Source organism: Scyliorhinus torazame, chromosome 30 (assembly GCF_047496885.1).
Source record: "Scyliorhinus torazame isolate Kashiwa2021f chromosome 30, sScyTor2.1, whole genome shotgun sequence".
Lineage (NCBI taxonomy): Eukaryota > Metazoa > Chordata > Chondrichthyes > Carcharhiniformes > Scyliorhinidae > Scyliorhinus > Scyliorhinus torazame.
In genome coordinates, this window is record NC_092736.1 from 1,142,949 (window position 1) to 1,155,830 (window position 12,882).

The following is a 12,882-nucleotide window of genomic DNA, read 5'->3' on the forward strand; positions in this document are numbered from 1 at the left end:
ACAGAGGGCCTCACAGCTCATGCAAACTTTCTGATTACCCGCGTTGAGTTTGATTATAGAATTGCCATGCTGAAGTCAAAGATCAACTTGTAGCCAAGAATAGTGGAGAGGTTTTGCAGCAGTAAGGGCACAACAATTTATGGCAGGATAGTGAACAGCACCAATATTAATGAAAGCACAGAATCACGGAATTATCACATTGCAGAAGACCATTCAGCCCATTTTGTCTGCACTGTCACTCCAAATAAGCAATTCACCTTGTGTCATTCTCCTGCCTTGTCCCCATAACCCTGTTCATTATGATGCATGGTCAACCCATTGTTTCCACACACACACTCCACAGCTCAGCATTTACACAATGTTCTGCAGCCCAGCATTTAATAATGATAATCTTTATTCGTATCACAAGTAGGCGTACATTTATACTGCAATGAAATTACTGTGGAAAGCCCCTAGTCACCACATTCCGGCGCCTGTTCAGGTACACAGAGGGAAAATTCAGAATGTCCAATTCACCTAACAGCACGTCTTTCGGGATTTGAGGGAGGAAACCGGAGGAAACACACGCAGACACGGGGAGAACATGCAGACTCTGCACAGACAGTGATCCAAGCCGGGAATCGAACCTGGGACCCTAGGGCCAAAAAGCAACAGTGCTAGCCACTGTGCTACCGTGCTGCTTACATGCACACTCCACAGCCCAGCATTTACACGCACACTCCACAGCCCAGCGTTTACACGCACACTCCACAGCTCTGCATTTACACGCACACTCCACAGCCCAGCATTTACACGCACACTCCACAGCCCAGCATTTACACGCACAATCCACAGCTCTGCGTTTACAGGCATACTCGTGTACACGCATACTTGTCAAGAGGAAGAAGGAGACTTATGTAAAGATGAGACGTGAACGTTCGGTTAGGGCGCTCGAGAGTTAAAGTTACAAGTTAGCTAGGAAGGACCTAAAGAGAGAGCTAAGAAGAGCCAGGAGGGGACATGAGAAGTCTTTGGCAGGTAGGATCAAGGATAACCCTAAAGCTTTCTATAGATATGTCAGGAATAAAAGAATGATGAGGGTAAGAGTAGGACCAGTCAAGGACAGTAGTGGGAAGTTGTGCGTGGAGACCGAGGAGATAGGAGAGGTGCTAAATGAATATTTTTCGTCAGTATTCACACAGGAAAAAGACAATGTTGTCGAGGAGAATACGGAGATTCAGGCGACTAGACTAGAAGGTCTTGAGGTTCATAAGGAGGTGTTGTTAGCAATTCTGGAAAGTGTGAAAATAGATAAGTCTCGTGGGCCGGATGGGATTTATCCTAGGATTCTCTGAGAAGCTAGGGAGGAGATTGCTGACCCTTTGGCTTTGATCTTTAAGTCATCTTTGTCAACAGGAATAGTGCCAGAAGACTGGAGGATAGAAAATGTTGTGCCCTTGTTCAAGAAGGGGAGTAGAGACAACCCCGGTAACTATAGACCAGTGAGCCTTACTTCTGTTGTGGGCAAAACCTTGGAAAGGTTGATAAGAGATAGGATGTATAATCATCTGGAAAGGAATAGATATCATAGAATTTACAGTGCAGAAGGAGGCCATTCGGCCCATCGAGTCTGCACCAGCTCTTGGAAAGAGCACCCTACCCAAGGTCAACACTTCCACCCTATCCCCACAACCCAGCAACCCCACCCAACACTAAGGGCAATTCTGGACACTAAGGGCAATTTATCATGGCCAATCCACCTAACCTGCACATCTTTGGACTGTGGGAGGAAACCGGAGCACCCGGAGGAAACCCACGCACACATGGGGAGGATGTGCAGACTCCGCACAGACAGTGACCCAAGCTGGAATTGAACCTGGGACCCTGGAGCTGTGAAGCAATTGTGCTATCCACAAGGCTACCGTGCTGCCCGGAGTAGATTGATTAGAGATAGTCAACACGGTTTTGTGAAGGGTAGGTCGTGCCTCACAAACCTTATTGAGTTCTTTGAGAAGGTGACCAAACAGGTGGATGAGGGTAAAGCAGTTGATGGGGTGTATATGGATTTCAGTAAAGCATTTGATAAGGTTCCCCATGGTAGGCTACTGCAGAAAATACGGAGGCATGGGATTCAGGGTGATTTAGCAGTTTAGATCAGAAATTGGCTAGCTACAAGAAGACAAAGGGTGGTGGTTGATGGGAAATGTTCAGACTGGAGTCCAGTTACTAGTGGTGTACCACAAGGATCTGTTTTGGGCCATTGCTGTTTGTCATTTTTATAAATGACTTGGAGGAGGGCGTAGAAGGATGGGTGAGTAAATTTGCAGATGACACTAAAGTCGGTGGAGTTGTGGACAGTGGTGAAGGATGTTACAAGTTACAGAGGGACATAGATAAGCTGCAGCGCTGGGCTGAGAGGTGGCAAATGGAGTTTAATGCAGAAAAGTGTGAGGTGATTCATTTTGGAAGGAATAACAGGACGACAGAGTACTGGGCTAAAAGATTCTTGGCAGTGTGGATGAGCAGAGAGATCTCGGTGTCCATGTACATAGATCCCTGAAAGTTGCCACCCAGGTTGAGAGGGTTGTTAAGAAGGCGTACGGTGTGTTAGCTTTTATTGGTAGAGGGATTGAGTTTCGGAGCCACGAGGTCATGTTGCAGCTGTACAAAACTCTGGTGCGGCCGCATTTGGAGTATTGCGTGCAATTCTGGTCGCCGCATTATAGGAAGGATGTGGAAGCATTGGAAAGGGTGCAGAGGAGATTTACCAGAATGTTGCCTGGTATGGAGGGAAGATCTTATGAGGGAAGGCTGAGGGACTTGAGGCTGTTTTCGTTAGAGAGAAGAAAGTTAAGAGGTGACTAAATTGAGGCATACAAGATGGTCAGAAGATTAGATAGGGTGGACAGCGAGAGCCTTTTTCCTCAGATGGTGATGTCTAGCATGAGGGGACATAGCTTTAAATTGAGGGGAGATAGATATAAGACAGATGTCAGAGGTAGGTTCTTTACTCAGAGAGTAGTAAAGGCGTGGAATGCCCTGCCTGCAACAGTAGTGGACTCGCCAACACTAAGGGCATTTAAATGGTCATTGGATAGACATATGGACGATAAGGGAATAGTGTAGATGGGCTTTAGAGTGGTTTCACAGGTCGGCGCAACATCGAGGGCCAAAGGGCCTGTACTGCGCTGTAATGTTCTATGTTCTATACTCCATAGCCCAGCGTTTACACGCACACTCCACAGCCCAGCGTTTACACGCACACTCCACAGCCCTGCATTTACACGCACACTCTACAGCTCTGCGTTTACACGCACACTCCATAGCCCAGCGTTTACACGCACACTCCATAGCCCAGCGTTTACACGCACACTCTACAGCTCTGCGTTTACACACAATGCTCAACAGTCAAACTCTTTTATCGTCAAATTAAATCTAATGTAAACTAAATATTAAATTCAACATGTGATGAGTACATGATGTGGAAACTCTTGATGACAATAGTTTCCATGACGAGACTCACTAAAGCTTTCTTCTTCATACACTCCATGATGCTGACAAACAGTTGCTGTGCCTGGTGTCGACTGTAGTTGAAGGTTTTCTGTACTGTGACCATGAGCTGATCTCGCACCGACTCACTGATTATCCTGCGCAGAACAAGTAGAAATGATGGACCTGTGAGTCAGACCCTTGTGAAACTACAACAACTTGCATTTATGTAGCGCCTTTAACATAGTAAAACATCCCAAGGCTCTTCACAGCAAGCTATCGAACAAACTTCAACACCAATCCTCATTGTAAAATCGGTGGGTTAACTAACGTAAATTAGGAATGTGAGGCAGCGGGATTGAAGGAGGGAATTTCAGGGATTAAGGATCTGGCAGATGAAGCCACTGTCTCCAATTGTGGATTAAAGTTATGGGATTCCCAAATTCACAATTGGGGCAGTGCAGAGAAACTTTGGCAAGTTGCAGTGTTAGAGGAAATTACAGAGATAGGGATGGTTAAAGGGTCTGAAAATCAAGTTAAGGATTGTAAAAGGATTTGGGATGCCAATATAGCTCAGATTGAAGAGGGGTGATGAGCGGACAGGATTTGGAATGAGTGACGATAGGGTCAGCAATGTTTTGGATGAGCTCGAATATTGCTGGGGGAGTGATGCAGGAGAGTATTTTCTGATTTGCTGATTCATATTTCTCTGAAATTCAGATCAAAGAATAGGTCAAATGAGCTGTGAACAAATAAGAGAATTTGTGAGGTTAAAATGCCCTCAATCTGTGGGGCAGACACACCGTCTCTGTTATTATGAGTGGGGTGGTCCTGGGCTGCCCTGGGCACATTTTGGGGCTGTGAGTGATTAAAGGTCGTACCCTCCTTCTGCTGAGTACTTGTGTGCGAATGCCAGTATGTCAGAAGCTCTCCCGCTGCCGTCACAGACCACCACTGGCACAGGAGGGTCCTCGCGCAGACTCTCCAGCACGATCGATATCACATTGGGTCCACCTTCAACGATCAAACACACCACCGGCACCGCCTGGCCAAGCCCTAGACAACACAGAAAGCCAGGAAATCTCAAACATAAAATACACCGCCTTTTGAAAATTCCAAGCCAGTAAATTTAGAAATAACAATAGACCAATGTCATGAATGCTTCTGCCATCTGGTGGCTGTAAGGGGCTGGAGATCGAGACTAATCCTGTTCCCGACAGGACTTCGTATACAAGACAAATTTGTCCAACCTCAAATGTCAGGCAACAGTTCACAACATAGCTGCTTTGGTCACAAGAAAACTTCTGAATTTGGAAATTAGACACATTCATTGGACAGTGTAGCGGGAGCTTTACTCTGTATCTAACCCCGTGCTGTACCTGTCCTGGGAGTGTTTGATGGGGACAGTGTAGAGGGAGCTTTACTCTGTATCTAACCCCGTGCTGTACCTGTCCTGGGAGTGTTTGATGGGGACAGTGTAGAGGGAGCTTTACTCTGTATCTAACCCCGTGCTGTACCTGTCCTGGGAGTGTTTGATGGGGATAGTGTAGAGGGAGCTTTACTCTGTATCTAACCCCGTGCTGTACCTGTCCTGGGAGTGTTTGATGGGGACAGTGTAGAGGGAGCTTTACTCTGCATCTAACCCCGTGCTGTACCTGTCCTGGGAGTGTTTGATGGGGACAGTGTAGAGGGAGCTTTACTCTGTATCTAACCCCGTGCTGTACCTGTCCTGGGAGTGTTTGATGGGGACAGTGTAGAGGGAGCTTTACTCTGTATCTAACCCCGTACTGTACCCGTCCTGGGAGTGTTTGATGGGACAGTGTAGAGGGAGCTTTACTCTGTATCTAACCCCGTGCTGTACCTGTTCTGGGAGTGTTTGATGAGGACAGTGTAGAGGGAGCTTTACTCTGCATCTAACCCCGTGCTGTACCTGTCCTGGGAGTGTTTGATGGGGACAGAGTAGAGGGAGCTTTACTCTGTATCTAACCCCGTGCTGTACCTGTCCTGGGAGTGTTTGATGGGGACAGTGTAGAGGGAGCTTTACTCTGTATCTAACCCCGTGCTGTACCTGTCCTGGGAGTGTTTGATGGGACAGTGTAGAGGGAGCTTTACTCTGTAACTAACCCCGTGCTGTATGATGCACGATCAATTGCACAAAGACTAAAGTTGGGTACAACTGTGGCTTTATTACAGTCAGATGCGTGGCCTCCTGCTGCAGCTGGCGAAATGGCAGGGCACTGGAGGTCATGCATATTTATACAGTTCTCCGTGGGCGGAGCCAGCCGGCAGGAGCTACCGGCAAACCGGTAATGCAGGTCCTACCTTACATCTCCTCTTACAGTGGTTCACCACAGTCACCCCCTGTTAAAAAGAGTCCGGCGGGCGTGACGTAAAACTATATCCTATTAGTGCAATTATGTACAGTGATAGGGGAAGAAAAGTCCATGTTGACGGTCCGGAGTTCGTCAAAGGTTCAGCCGGCCCGGTGCTTTGGTGCTTCGTTGGGAGCGGCGTAACGGTGGCGGCGAAGTCGGTGCTGGCGGTGGTGGAGGTGGCACCGATGGCGGTAGTGGCGGTGCTGATGCTGGCCAGTCATCGGGGAACTCCGGGAGCGTGCGGAAGTCCTCTTCGTCCTCTTGTGCGGAAAAGGGGGGGGGTCTGGTGGGGTCAATATTGGCGGCGCGGTGGGAGGTGGGGGGCATTGGTGGGGGGGGGGGGGGAGGGGGGGTGTTGGGGTGGAACCTGACGGTGCCAGGTCCCTGCGTGAGACAGTATCTTGGCGGCCATCGGGGAACTCAACGTAGGCATATTGGGGGTTGGCGTGGAGCAGGTGAACCGTGTCCACCAAGGGGTCCGCCTTGTGGAGTCGGACGTGCCTACGGAGAAGGATCAGTCCTGGAGCAGCGAGCCAAGTCGGGAGCGACACCCCGGATGTGGACTTCCTGGGGAAGGTAAAAACACGTTGATGGGGTGTGTTATTAGTGGTGGTGCACAAGAGTGAGCGGATGGAGTGTAGAGCGACAGGGAGGACCTCCTGCCAGTGAGAGACTAGGAGGTTCCTGGACCGTAGGGCCAGCTGGACAGCCCTCCAAACCGTCCCATTCTCCCGTTCTACTTGCCCGTTTCCCCGGGGGTTGTAGCTGGTCGTCCTGCTGGAGGCGATACCCCTGCTGAGCAGGAACTGATGCAGTTCATCGCTCATGAATGAGGATCCCCTGTCACTGTGGATGTAGGCGGGGAAACCGAACAGAGCGAAGATGGTGCTGAGGGCCTTGATGATGGTGGCAGACGTCATATCGGGGCATGGGATGGCGAAGGGGAATCTGGAGTGCTCATCGACCACACTGAGAATGTACGTGTTACGGTCGGTGGAGGGGAGGGGCCCTTTGAAATCCACGCTGAGGCGTTCAAAGGGGCGGGAAGCCTTCACCAGGCGCGCACGGTCCGGCCGGTAGAAGTGCGGCTTGCACTCCGCACAGACCTGGCAGTCCATGGTGACTGTCCTTACTTCCTCGACGGAGTAGGGCAGATTGCGAGCTTTGACCAGATGGTACAATCGAGTGACCCCCGGGTGACAAAGGCTGTCGTGTAGGGCCCGGAGTTGGTCCACTTGTGCGCTGGCACATGTACCTCAGGAGAGGGCGTCTGGGGGCCCGTTGAGTTTACCGGGGCGATACAAAATCTCGTAATTATAGGTGGAGAGCTCGATTCTCCACCGCAAGATTTTATCATTTTTGATCTTGCCCCGCTGTGTGTTATTGAACACGAAGGCAACCGGCCGTTGGTCCGTAAGGAGAGTGAATCTCTTACCGGCCAGGTAATGCCTCCAATGCCGCACAGCTTCAACGATAGCTTGGGCCTTCTTTTCGACGGATGAGTGTCGAATTTCAGAGGCATGAAGGGTGCGGGAAAAGAATGCCACGGGTCTGCCTGCCTGGTTTAGAGTGGCGGCAAGGGCGACGTCTGAAGCGTCACTTTCAATTTGGAAAGGCAGTGACTCGTCCACTGCGCGCATCCCGGCCTTGGCGATGTCTGCGAAAGCGTGTTGTGCCTCGGCCACAAGGGGGAATTGGGTGGACTGAATGAGTGGGCGGGCCTTGTCCGCATAGTTTGGGACCCACTGAGCGTAGTAGGAAAAGAACCCCAGGCAGTGTTTGAGGGCCGTGGGGCAGGGGAAGTTCCATGAGGGGGCGCATGCGGTCGGGGTCAGGCCCGAGAAGTCCGTTTTGGACTATATAGCCGAGAATGGCTAACCGGGTCGTGCTGAACACACACTTCTCTTTGTTGTAGGTCGGGTTGAGAAGAGTGGCAGTGCGGAGGAATTTATCGAGGTTGGCATCGTAGTCCTGCTGGTCATGGCCGCAGATGGTGACATTATCTAAGTACGGAAAGGTGGCCCGCAAACCGTACTGGTCGACCATTCGGTCATCTCTCTTTGGAAGACTGAGACCCCATTTGTGACACTGGAAGGGACCCTCAGGAAGTGGTAGAGGCGACCGTCAGCTCGAAGGCAGTGTATGGCCGGTCCGACTTCCGGATGGGGAGCTGGTGGTAGGCGGATTTCAGGTCAATTGTTGAGAAGACCCGGTACTGCGCAATCTGACTGACCATATCAGATATGCGTGGGAGGGGGTACGCGTCGAGCTGCGTGAATCGATTGATGGTCTGGCTGTAGTCCACGACCATCCTGTGTTTCTCCCCAGTTTTAACCACTACCACTTGGGCTCTCCAGGGGCTGTTGCTGGCCTCGATAATACCCTCCTTAAGCAGCCGCTGGACTTCAGACCTGATGAAGGTCTCTTGTTCTGGGTGCTGTACCATCTGCTCCTAGTGGCAATGGGCTTGCAATCCGCAGTTAGATTGGCAAAAAGGGAGGGGGGATCGACCTTGAGGGTCGCGAGGCCGCAAACGGTAAGGTGGGGTAAGGGCCCACCGAATTTGAGGGTGAGGCTCTGGAGGTTGCACTGGAAGTCCAGGCCCAACAGGAGTGCAGCGCAGAGATTAGGAAGGACATAGAGGCAGAAGTTACTAAATTCTACGCCCTGGACCGTGAGGGTGACTGTACAAACGCCTCGGATTGCGACGGAGTGGGATCCGGAGGCCAGGGAGATCCTTTGATTGGCAGGGTGGACCGCGAGGGAGCAGCGCCTTACCGTATCTGGGTGAACAAAGCTTTTGGTGCTCCCGGAGTCCAGCAGGCACGAGATCGCGTGGCCAATGATTTTAACCGTCATCGACGCGGTGGCCAGGTTGTGCGGACGAGATTGGTCCAGCGTCATCGAAGCGAGCCACGGGTAGCCATCGAATGCTTCGGGTGGCGAGCGTGTGTGGTTCCGACGTCGGGATGTCCGGAGACCCGATGGGGGACAAGATGGCGACGCCCATGGTGCGCACATTGCGGGGTCGGGACAAGATGGCGTCGCCCATCAGGCGCACGTGGCCAAAGGGGGACAAGATGGCGGCTCCCATTGTGCGTCTGGCGTGGGGGAGGGGCGATAGTGGGCATGATCGCAGCGACTGCGCGGGCCTGGCACACAGCCGCGAAGTGGCCCTTTTTACTGCAGGCTTTACAAGCTGCAGTGCGGGCCCTGCAGTGTTGGCGGGGGTGCTTCTGCTGACCGCAGAAGTAGCAGAGGGGACCCCAGGGGTGCGCGGATCGGCGTGCGGCGCAGGCGTATTGGGAAGGCAGGGCCCCGGCTGAGGAGGTCGTCGGCGGGGTCCAGGAGGGGTAGGATGGAGAAGGGTGGGCAGCGCGGCGGGAGGGGTACGACTGTACGCTACGGGATGCGACCGTCATGGAGAGCGGCAAGGTTTTCGTCTCCGCCAGTTTGAGTGAGGCCCCTTCCAGTAATCGTTCTCGGATGCGGTCCGACGCAATCCCCGTCACGAAGGCATCGCGCATGAGGAGATTCGCGTGTTCACCGGCCGCAACGGCCTGACAGTCACAGTCCCGGACGAGTGGAATTAGGGCCCGCCAGAAGTCTTCGATGGACTCACCAGGTCTGTATCTAACCCCGTGCTGTACCTGTCCTGGGAGTGTTTGATGGGGACAGTGTAGAGGGAGCTTTACTCTGTATCTAACCCCGTGCTGTACCTGTCCTGGGAGTGTTTGATGGGGACAGTGTAGAGGGAGCTTTACTCTGTATCTGACCCCGTGCTGTACCTGTCCTGGGAGTGTTTGATGGGGACAGTGTAGAGGGATCTTTACTCTGTATCTAACCCCGTGCTGTCCCTGTCCTGGGAGTGTTTGATGGGGACAGTGTAGCGGGAGCTTTACTCTGTATCTAACCCCGTGCTGTCCCTGTCCTGGGAGTGTTTGATGGGGACAGTGTAGAGGGAGCTTTACTCTGTATCTAACCCCGTGCTGTACCTGTCCTGGGAGTGTTTAATGGGGACGGTGTAGAGGGAGCTTTACTCTGTATCTAACCCCGTGCTGTACCTGTCCTGGGAGTGTTTCATGGGGACAGTATCGAGGGATCTTTACTCTGTATCTAACCCCGTGCTGTACCTGTCCTGGGAGTGTTTGATGGGGGGAGTGTAGAGGGAGCTTTACTCTGTATCTCACGCAGTGCTGTACCTGTCCTCGGCGTGTTTGATGGGGACAGTGCAGAGGGAGCTTTACTCTGTATCTAACCCCGTGCTGTACCTGTCCTGGGATTGTTTGAGGGGGACAGTGTAGAGGGAGCTTTACTCTGTATCTAACCCCGTGCTGTACCTGTCCTCGGCGTGTTTGATGGGGACAGTGTAGAGGGAGCTTTACTCTGTGTCTAACTCCGTGCTGTACCTGTCCTGGGAGTGTTTGACGGGGACAGTGTAGAGGGAGCTTCACTCTGTATCTAACCCCGTGCTGTACCTGTCCTGGGAGTGTTTGATGAGGACAGTGTAGAGGGAGCTTTACTCTGTATCTAACCCCGTGCTGTACCTGTCCTGGGAGTGTTTGATGGGGACAGTGTAGAGGGAGCTTTACTCTGTGTCTAACCCTGTGGTGTACCTGTCCTGGGAGTGTTTGAGGGGGACAGTGTAGAGGGAGCTTTACTCTGTATCAAACCCCATGCTGTACCTGTCCTGGGAGTGTTTGATGGGGACAGTGTAGAGGGAGCTTTACTCTGTATCTAACCCCGTGCTGTACCTGTCCTCGGCGTGTTTGATGGGGACAGTGTAGAGGGAGCTTTACTCTGTGTCTAACTCCGTGCTGTACCTGTCCTGGGAGTGTTTGACGGGGACAGTGTAGAGGGAGCTTCACTCTGTATCTAACCCCGTGCTGTACCTGTCCTGGGAGTGTTTGATGAGGACAGTGTAGAGGGAGCTTTACTCTGTATCTAACCCCGTGCTGTACCTGTCCTGGCAGTGTTTGATGGGGACGGTGTAGAGGGAGCTCTCCCATGGTGGTGGAATAGTGTGTTGTTAGGTTTTGCAGGTGGAACAGTGTGCAGTTTAGAACAGAAAGTGGTCCTGGGCTGGGAATGTTGGCCTCAACACAAGGAAAAGGTGAAATTTATTCCAATTCCAGAATTAATTAGATCTCACTAACTGCCATGAATTTTGCATTGAATCTCTTTCCCAAACAGGAAGCAGTGATTCTAAAGTCCCTAAATTAGCAACACCATGAGTGGAGGCTGGAATTCTAAATGTCAAATAAATTGCTCGTCTTATCTTCTGCTGACTGTCCCATCGGCTCCTTATTATAGAACAAGACCAAAAGGTGAGGAGGGAGTGAATTCGACAGTTGAGTGATCCTTTATCCTCCCTGCCTTATCAATATTCCCAGGCATAGGATGAGAAAGGGAAACCCACTGGTCACAGCGTCTCTCTGACGTGTCCTTGTGGCAGAGCCCGTGTGAGCTGAACAATTGGTTACACTTTGTGCTGGAAATTTCCTTACGCGTGTTGATTTGTTGCAGGGAGACGTGTTTCTCTAGCTGTCGCCGAAGTCGAACCTCCGCTCCATACTTGCCCAGACTGCCGTTATCAGCCAGGATAAAGTGGGAGTGCGTGTTGCTGAGCACAGTCAGTTTACTCAGAGGAGTAGACATTGTTTGATAAGGTTTGGTGAGCTGGAACCAGAAAAAACCCCAAATATTAATAAACTGCCCCTCTCACTGACCCGCAGCGACCTGCCCCTCTCGCTGACCCTCAGCGACCTGCCCCTCTTACTGACCCTCAGCGACCCTTCCCCTCTCACTGACCCTCAGCGACCCTTCCACTCTCACTGACCATCAGCGACCCTTCCCCTCTCACTGACCCTCAGCAACCTGCCCTCTCACTGACCCTCAGCAACCTGCCCCTCTCACTGACCCTCAGTGATCCTTCCCCGCTTACTGACCCTCAGTGACCCTTCCCCTCTCACTGACCCTCAGTGATCCTTCCCCGCTTACTGACCCTCAGCGACCCTTCCCCTCTCACTGACCCTTCTCCTCGCACTCACCCTCAGTGACTTGCCCCTCTGTGACCCTCAGCGACCCTTCCCCTCTTACTGACCCTCAGTGACCCTTCTCCTCTCACTGACCCTCAGCGACCCTTCCCCTCTTACTGACCCTCAGTGACCTGCCCCTCTTACTGACCCTCAGCAACCCTTCCCCTCTCACTGACCCTCAGTGATCCTTCCCCGCTTACTGACCCTCAGCGACCCTTCCCCTCTCACTGACCCTTCTCCTCGCACTCACCCTCAGTGACTTGCCCCTCTGTGACCCTCAGCGACCCTTCCCCTCTTACTGACCCTCAGTGACCCTTCTCCTCTCACTGACCCTCAGCGACCCTTCCCCTCTTACTGACCCTCAGTGACCTGCCCCTCTTACTGACCCTCAGCAACCCTTCCCCTCTCACTGACCCTCAATGACCCTTCTCCTCTCACTGACCCTCAGTGACCTGCCCTTCTCATTGACCCTCAGCGACCCTTCCCCTCTTACTGACCCTCAGTGACCTGCCCCTCTTACTGACCCTCAGCGACCTGCCCCTCTCACTGACCCTCAGTGACCCTTCCCCTCTCACTGACCTTCAGTGACCCTTCCCCCTCTCACTGACCCGCAGCGACCTGCCCCTCTCGCTGACCCTCAGCGACCTGCCCCTCTTACTGACCCTCAGCGACCCTTCCCCTCTCACTGACCCTCAGCGACCCTTCCACTCTCACTGACCATCAGCGACCCTTCCCCTCTCACTGACCCTCAGCAACCTGCCCTCTCACTGACCCTCAGCAACCTGCCCCTCTCACTGACCCTCAGTGATCCTTCCCCGCTTACTGACCCTCAGTGACCCTTCCCCTCTCACTGACCCTCAGTGATCCTTCCCCGCTTACTGACCCTCAGCGACCCTTCCCCTCTCACTGACCCTCAGCGACCTGCCCCTCTTACTGACCCTCAGCGACCCTTCCCCTCTCACTGACCCTTCTCCTCGCACTCACCCTCAGTGACTTGCCCC

The 12,882-nt window shown here is 52.6% G+C and overlaps 1 protein-coding gene across 1 annotated transcript in view; it reads right to left on the bottom strand.

The window, feature by feature from the left end:
• LOC140404303 (transient receptor potential cation channel subfamily M member 1-like) overlaps positions 1-12,882 on the bottom strand; it is an 81,391-nt gene that overhangs the window by 56,534 nt on the left and 11,975 nt on the right. The window contains exons 4-6 of the mRNA XM_072492638.1: positions 11,351-11,522; positions 4,350-4,524; positions 3,503-3,626 (exon numbers count right to left, since the gene is read on the bottom strand). Of these exons, the coding sequence (XP_072348739.1) occupies positions 3,503-3,626; positions 4,350-4,524; positions 11,351-11,522 (471 nt within the window). The remainder of the gene's footprint in view (positions 1-3,502; positions 3,627-4,349; positions 4,525-11,350; positions 11,523-12,882) is intronic.